Below are 8,686 nucleotides of genomic sequence, written 5' to 3'. Positions count from 1 at the left end.
TAAAGGAGCTAACGTTTCCGTGGTTCGGTCCGTTTGTTTCTGCCAAAAATTTCGTCAAACATTTTTTAGGACAGATTTGCCCTCCCACCAAGTCTCATAGTACTCACAATGCCGCCGTGTGTACCGGTTCCTTCTTCTTTTTCTTCCAACCCGACCGAACTTCTCCTCCACAACTAGCCACCAGCACTCGATCTCCGGCGAGCGGCGCCACCAAACTCCTCCACGGTCGCCACGTGCTTTCCCTGTCCCTCCTCGCGCGGTGTATATCCGCTCCATAATTCCCTCCCAGCCAACGAGATTCCAGTCGCGAGATCTGACTGGTATCAAGGCGTTGCTGCTTCCCGGTGTGCAGACGCCGGTAGGCAGCGGCTGGACTGGGGTGATCTTGTTGCTGGCGAAGTCGTGGGAGCCCGACCACACCACCTGTTGGACGTGCAGTCGGTCCGTCCGAGCTCTTGCAGTCAGGGTCCAGCAACATGATGTGTCTGCGCTCGGAATTCTCTCGATCCCCCTCTCTCCTTCCCGATTCTCCTCTTTCTCTCCCTGATTTGTCTTTCAATGAGTAGGGAAGATGGAGAGGGGCGGGTGGGGAAAAACGCCGGCAGATCACGCTAACTTGGCGGTGCTGCAGGGCAATAAGCAGCGGCCGCGGCTCAATCCAGCAGGAATTGCGGCAGATGGCTGGCGCCTGCCCCGGCGGTGGTTGGTCCTGCTCTCATTCTTTATGTGAAGCCCTCTCAGCTGTATGCTGTACTGTATGATGGCTCAGCTCTGTTGCTCTCCAATCTCTCTTTCTTTTCTGTTTACAACAAATTTCAGTTTCGGTTTGCATACACACCTTAGGCCATGCTACCCCAGATGATATCGCATCTGAAAGTGCCATCTGTGGAATGTAATACCAACGCTGCCTGGAAAGCACATCATACTCAACCTCACGTAGTGATGCAGATACAAGTTAATTAGATATTCAACATGTAAAATACTATTTGATGGACTAATACTCTTGCCGTGAATCTGATCCCAGTTTTAGCGTTTCAGCCTAACAAAAATCAAAACGTGAAATATTAGTGTGGATTGGTTCCGATTGCAGGTGGCGACTGTCGTGAGCCATGTAAGACTTTAATCAATGGGAACATCGTTGGCGTGCACGAATACCGCTGATGACAGGCTACTCAAAGGTTTTCACCCCTTGATGCCTCCATCTGGGCCATTGTTGTCGTGATTGAGTAGGAGGAATATAAGTTGGCGCATATAATTTTTGATCAACTTACAATTTTTTTTGCTTCTGGCCCATCGACGCATCGAGAGCTAGATTCGGGCTCATATTTCCTAAAACTTATCTTAATCACGAGCAGAGAAATCACAATAATTATCCCAAAATCCGTAGCAACGCACGAGCAATTTTCCTATCTTTCTAATTTAGACATAACTGTTATAATTTAATTTATTCTGCCATATTGATAGAGAATTTTCTTTATATTTTTTATTTTGAAGTTCACATATTTTGCTCTTCCGCAGCAACGCGCGGGCATTGTCCTAGTTATTGCCTCAAGTGCATACCTCCTTCATTAGTACCTTGATCCAATATCTCTCTACATCTTTCATGTATTAAATCCATATGTGCTACCCATCATGATTATGGACATCTATTGTAAAACCTATGGTGGATATTATATATGTTATGAAATGAAAGTTTGTCATACATTTGCTATCATGTGAAATGTTTATAGATATGTGTTTTGTTCTCATTCTCTTGCATATAGATATGATTGCACTATGACTTGTTGCTGCAAGTCGTAAGGGATTTATGGAGACCTTGAAGCCTTATGTGGTAGTTGGACTTTATGTCTTAATGCTCATCTTATTTCTCATGAATGTGGTTTTCGGAACAAGTACTAGGGGTGTAATTGATCATGTACGCTGCTGAACATATTTATGAATTCAAATTTTTATGTAATTCGTAAGTGCATTGGAATGATGAGCATGGCATGTATTATGTTGTAACGATATTGATAGATGTGGCCTAGTGACAACTTATGCATAGTGCAAGTCACCATACCACCACATCTCTTGGTACACATGCATCGAGGTAAAATATAGAACATGTACTTGTATTTTTTTTTGAACAAGGATAGGGTGCAGAGCACCCTAACAGCTGCTATTAAAAGAACTGGAGTACAAGAAGACCCTATGGGAAAAAGGAATTACACAGGGGTCCAGAAAGTAAGCCAAGAGGACCCTAGAGAAAACTTGAAAAAAGCAATCAAGTCCTCCATCCTCCTCTCTTCCAGTTCGAGCTCCAATGGCGGACTGGAACTGCGCCTCCGGGGAACATGCCACTTGGAGACGCAACACAGGTGAGCACCGACAGCCAGAACAAAGCAGCGGCGGAGCGATAGCCCTACTATCATTGGGTCCGACGCGCAGACGGGGAATCCGCCACTATAACGCCGGAGAGAAGCTCCTCATCGAAATCATCACCGCCAGCAACAGATCTCGAAGGCAAGCCACCACCATAGGGCTTGAGAGAACGGGAGAGAGCCACCTGCGACTAGAACAACATCAACAGCTGAAAGAACAAGCACGGAGTGTGCAGCACCATGGACCCCCTCGCCTCCACAGCCGGCCGGGCCAGAAGTAAAGCAATCAGTCCTTCTCCATACCAACCTCCCCCGCCACCATGGCCGGCCAAGGATGCAAGGAGGCACCTTCGTCTTCAGCTGTTGACTCCTAGGCGCCTTATCGAAGAGCCTAGCCGCCAGCAAGCTCCATTCCAAGATCCACCACGGATCTGGAAGGAGACCGGCAGCGACGGCCAAATGGTGCCGCGCCGGAGCACCAAAGAGGCACTCAGGCCCTGTCACCTTCAGATCGAGATCAGGACGACGTCTCCGACCAGTCCCCCTCGCCACCAAGGCCGGCCAGGAGCGGAGAAGAGGGCGTCATCACGAGCTCGAGTGGAGGGACGAAGGCCTTATTACGGAGATCTGTCGAGGCAGTGGAAAAGTGACAAATAATAGAATGCTTGTGGCAAGCACCATTTTGTTACTTCCCTTCTCAACTTCAAGTTTTCTGACATGTTGCCCAAATAAATGTCCGATTAAATCATGATAATAATGTGTGCATTTTCATATATGATTAACTTGTCGAAGATTTGACTAAATTTGAATGTATCTACATATTAAATAGTGTCTACATACATTCAAATCTTAACAAATTTGAGACAATATTGGTGGGAAGGAAGGAGTAGAAGAAATACTGTATCTTATATGCGGGTATAGCATATCGACTGAGCGAGTATGCCACGTAAAATTCCTACTGGTGAAGTAGTAGCAGTCGTTGGTACGTAAAATTGTTGTCTCTGCCAGTAAATTAAGCATAATACTGTACCACGTTCCACCAGCACTTACTCTTTTGCAGCGCATATCGATCGGGAGTACGTACGTACTGTAGCACATTTTTTTTTTGAATGGAGGCCGGATCGGGAATCCAATCATACTCTAAATTTGGGCAAGAAATAAACAGATCAACAAGGACTAGGCAACACCGGATATTGTGTCCACGTCAGCTATCCCCCAACAGATAAAACCATGCACCGACCCCTGGCGTGCCACTGCCGGTGGGCCGCCCGCCATTAACGGTGTTAATTAATTGCCCTCTTTCGCTGCCGGGCACTTTAAAACCCCCTTAAACCCTGCTGAAACCCCATACATACAACAGCCATCTCTGCCCGGAACACCTCCCGACACACCAGCACCTCGTACTAGTCTTAATTTCTCTCGATCTCTTCCGCGCCGCTCGCTCGCCGGCCGGCCGGCCTAAGGGATGGAGGAAGTCCGGCCGAGCGAGGCCAGGGTGGTTTCGTCGCTGGAGATCGAGGACGGCGTCGCTCGGAGCGGCAAGGCCTACGAGCCTACCTTGCTGTTGCCGCCCAAGAAGAGGTCGCTGCTGCGGATGTTCCTGGCGTGCATGGTCTCCGGCGGCATCCAGTACGGCTGGGCGCTGCAGCTCTCCCTGCTCTCCCCATACGCCCAGGTACGCCCGATTGACGACATACTATACGCTAGCTAGCTAGCTAGCTAGCCCTCTGTACGTACGTAAGTTAATTACGAGTACTACTCTATGCATGACAATGAATCTTGAGCTTAATTACTGATCCATATGTTTCTTTGGATTTCCCTTCGTTCTTGGTTGGTTTGTACGTACCTAGACTCTTGGGATTCCTCACCAGTACGTGTCCCTCACTTGGATCTGCGGACCCATAGCTGGATTCGTGGTAAGTACTGATCAATTTCATACACCCCGTTTGATGTCTTTCCTTTCCTTTGCAAAATCCAGTCTGTCTGCCAGACAGAATAATACTACGTAATCTGATCTGAATATATATATAGCATTCTTTAAATCGGAGATCTCCATTATATATAGATCATTTCTTTCCTTAAATAAAATCCATATATCAAGCAGGAGATGCATATACGTACGTTCTTGCCATGTCCACAACTACGTGTGTATTTAACCCATTTCGTCCACAGCCGTGTGTATGCACTACTAGACATAAGTGGTATTGATTCGAATGAATTGATTGATGCGGCAATTGATGAATGATGATTTTCCTGCCTGCAGGTGCAGCCCCTTGTGGGCTACTACAGCGACCGCTGCACCGCCAGGATGGGCCGCCGGCGGCCCTTCATCCTCGCCGGGTGCCTCATCATATGCCTCTCGGTAAGTAATAGCTAGCTAGTATAACCAGAGCTCATCTTCTACCTATGATTTGCTACCGATCTCTGCTGATCCATACGGCTATACACAACGTCCGTCCGTCCGTCCCTCTGCAGGTGCTGATGATCGGATTCTCGGCGGACCTCGGCCGCCGCTTCGGAGACACCAAAGAGCACTGCGGCACGACCACCGGCTCTCGCTGGGCCGCCGCCACTGTGTACATCGTCGGCTTCTGGTTCCTCGACTTCGCCAACAACACCGTGCAGGGGCCGGCGCGCGCTATGATGGCCGACCTCTCCGGTACGTACGTCTGACCCTGCACGCATGAGATTTCGTCAATTTCGCCTTTCTGATACTCATCTTTCTTACGTGTTGCATATATATATGCAGCTGGGGACTATGGCCCCAACGTCGGCCAGGCCATCTTTGCCGTGTGGATGGCCATCGGCAACATCCTCGGATACACCGCCGGGGCCAACGGCAAATGGCACCAGTATGTTCTTCTTTTTTCTTCTCATCTACTCAACACCCTAAGCTACAACAGAGTACCTTCTTACTAATTCTTAGACATTTTGACCAAAAACTACCTCCATCGACCGTCGTAGGTGGTTCCCTTGGCTGAAAACAGCGGCGTGCTGCGACGCATGCGCAAATCTTAAGGGCGCCTTCCTCACGGCTGTGGTCAGTATACATTCCAACCGCTACTTAATCTTTCACTTTTGCTATTTATTAAGGGACCCCATGTCCCCATGTGTTTTGTGCCTTGGTACTACTTAATCTCAAATATGTACATGTAAATTACTAAATTATTAGTCTACTAACAATGTAAATTGTATGCATTAAATTCTTAACATATGCATTGTAAAATTCTGATTCTTATTGAAATATGAAACAATCCAATGTACTCGTGTCATCTTTTGATTGAACAAAATTATTCACGATGAACTGAAAAACTGCCGAGCCCCAAATATACTTTTGCTATTCTGTTTATTGCATAAATTTATTTTGGACAGGTCCTTATTGCCATCAGCATGACGGTGACAATGTACATGGCCGACGAGAAGCAGCTTGACAAGGCTGATGTCGAGTCCGCCTCGGGCCACGGGTGCATCTCCGTCTTCGGCGACCTATTCAAGAGCTTGAACAACATGCCTCCAGTCTTGTACAAAGTGCTCACAGTCACGTTCATCACCTGGGTACGTACCTGCATATATCAACAACCTCATCGTTCCATAATCCACCATCCAACACGAATTATTTAGAGGGTTTCTAACTGTTAGTCGAATGATAATTAACTAAGTCCCTATTTATTTTGCAAATTTGTTCATGGTAATGTTTATTCGTTGACGGTTCTTGGTGTTCATGGAGAATTAGCAAAACCTAATTAATTTACATGACATATTTCTCTAATATGCTTATTTTTCAGCTCGCGTGGTTCCCCTTCCTCCAGTATGACACCGACTGGATGGGCCGGGAGGTCTACCATGGCGTGCCGCAGGGTCCCAAGGCCGATATCTACAACGCAGGTGTCCGTGAGGGCGCTATCGGCCTGCTCCTATGCTCCGTTGTCCTCGGGGTCACCTCCTTCCTCATCCCCACATTGTGTCGCAAGCTCACCTCCAAGGTCGTTTGGTCCATCAGCAATTTCTTGGTCTTCGGCATCATGACGGCCATGGTCATTCTCAGTTTGGTCTCCACCAAGGGGTACAATGCGTCCCTCACAGCCGGCCTCAACGGTCCCAACCACACGATCAAGGCCCTCGCCCTTACACTATTCGCGCTCATGGGAATCCCGCAAGCCGTTAGTTTAATCTAGCTGCAGTACATCTATTTTTTCAAACCGTTTCATTTGCAGGTTGTGCTTAATGTTCTGTTCTTGCAGGTGTTGTTCAGTGTTCCATGGGCTGTTGCTTCTGAGCTTACAACCCAGGAGGATGGTGGCGGCCAAGGCCTTGCCATTGGTGTTCTCAACATCGCCATCGTCATGCCGCAGGTAGAAAAAAGAAAATTCTGCTTTTTCATGCACCTCGATTGTTAATCTGCATGTGTACTTTGGTCATAACTTGTAACTTGTTTTTGTCCAGCTCATTATCTCCCTCACCGCTGGTCCGATAGACAAAGCTTTCGGCAAGGACAACACACCAGCATTTGGCATTGGCGGCGCATTCGCCTTCATCTGCGCGGTCCTCGCGCTGGTCCTGCTCCCCAAGACAAGAGGCACATCAAACGCCGTCATGGCCGGAGGACACTAATTTATATGACGACAGAACTACAGGCTATGCAGTCTGCACCACCATCATATATAGCAATGTTTTTATTATATGTGCCGAGGTCATGTTTCTGTTTTTATTTACACTGTTGTTCCTTCGTTAAAACAAATAAGCTCTTTTGATCCCTTTTCTTTTCCCAAATGCTAAAAAGTGCATGGATGCTATTTGACAAAATGAACTCTCGATTTTGTGCCATCCGATCTTTCCATCGCGGTCCATCGCGCGAGTCTTCGAGTGAAAATGTCCCGACAGGATTACACTTGGCCGTCCTATTTTTTTTTCTCGCATGACTTTCCCCCACCATTCCTGAATGTGACCCCCTCTCCGCCCTTGTTCCCCCCCCCCCCCCCCCCAAGATGTCGCTGCCGTGGCCAGCTACTGCCCCGGCCGTCGCCTGCTCCTGTTGTGGTCGTACGCCGGTGCCGTATCGGCGTACCGCGCCCTCCTCCTGCATGGAATCCCCGCCAACGCCACGCCGCTCTGCCCCCAAGCGCTTCGCCGTGGCTAACCCTAGCTTCATGGCTTGGGCGGCATGCCGATGGGGCTTCGACATCCGCCACTTGCCGGCGCCGCCTTACCATGGACGTCTCCACCATTTTCACGCTGTTGTGGTACCACCACGCCTCCTAGGCACACCCCGATGTTGGATCGGGCTCCTGGCGTTGCTCCCTGCATCGGCTCGGGCTACCATCGATGCCCCCCCCCCCCCCCCGGGTTCCTCTCCGTAGACCTTGCCCTCTGGTACTCCTACTGCCCTCTCCTTGAACCTCGAGGCCCAGATCAACCACGCTGTCTCAGCCTCCCCTAGTTGCCTGTGATGCCTTGGATGTATACTGGTGTGGTGATTCTGTGGCCTGGGCTAGCCGTGGCCTTCTGCGACGACACCTTCACGACCAACAAACCTTCTACCATGTGTGCAAAGAGTAAGTTGGTTGTGCATTTGCAATTTACTTGGCGTGCACCAGGTGTTGGTTGAATTGTTTTCAGGGGCATGATAGTCTGGATGCCTAACATTTGGTGTTGCTAGTGCTATTTATCCACAAAAATTGCACACTTGGTTTAGATGATTCGGTGATATTTCGTACCTCTAGTGTTGTTATCTTCCGGCATCTTGAGATGGTTATGTTAGGTCTAAAGCGAATTTGTGCACCACAAGATCGTGAAAGTCAGCATGTACGTAGAACACCTAATTAACATAAGACATAGAGTAGATAGATGGTGCATTAGGGGGCATTGAAGATCCCATCGATGCCTGCGTGAGGCAGGTTTGGTGCGGCGGTGTTGATGACGATCCGGTGTGGAGCTCCAAGGTGAGTTACATGGGTGTACCTTCGGGTACCCATTATTTGTATACCTGGCTCGGCTCTGCCCAATATGAAGAAGGCCCAACAAGGCAACCCGAAGAAGTAGTCGACTAGAACTCTTGTAAAACCCTAGGCTGGTTGCATATATAAAGCTAGCCAGGGTACTCGATAGAGAGGGAACAACAAGTAGACAACATAGCTCCGTCTACGGCGGCACCATGTAAACATACTTATGATCATATACTAGATTGCTAGCGGCACGTAGGGATCCTCCACTAGGGATGGCAACGGGGACCGTTTACCCGAAACCCGACAGGGTTTTCCTCTATTAGGGGCCGGGTGTGGTATCTAATTTATCCCCATGGGGGTATTAACAGCAAGACATGCTCCCCG

General features: G+C 48.7%; 1 protein-coding gene across 1 annotated transcript; it reads left to right on the top strand.

The window, feature by feature from the left end:
- Positions 1–3,825: 3,825 nt before the first annotated feature.
- Positions 3,826–7,115, top strand: LOC127340717 (sucrose transport protein SUT5). The gene is given in 11 exon segments (XM_071824953.1): positions 3,826–4,035; positions 4,211–4,276; positions 4,624–4,722; positions 4,836–5,070; positions 5,103–5,146; positions 5,148–5,212; positions 5,325–5,400; positions 5,733–5,915; positions 6,146–6,520; positions 6,602–6,712; positions 6,804–7,115. Coding segments are annotated over 11 exon segments (1,632 nt in total). The 3' UTR covers positions 6,972–7,115.
- The last annotated feature ends 1,571 nt before the right edge of the window (positions 7,116–8,686 follow it).

This window comes from Lolium perenne, chromosome 1, assembly GCF_019359855.2.
Source record: "Lolium perenne isolate Kyuss_39 chromosome 1, Kyuss_2.0, whole genome shotgun sequence".
Taxonomy (NCBI): Eukaryota; Viridiplantae; Streptophyta; class Magnoliopsida; order Poales; family Poaceae; genus Lolium; species Lolium perenne.
This window is presented reverse-complemented; position numbering and strand designations above follow the sequence as displayed.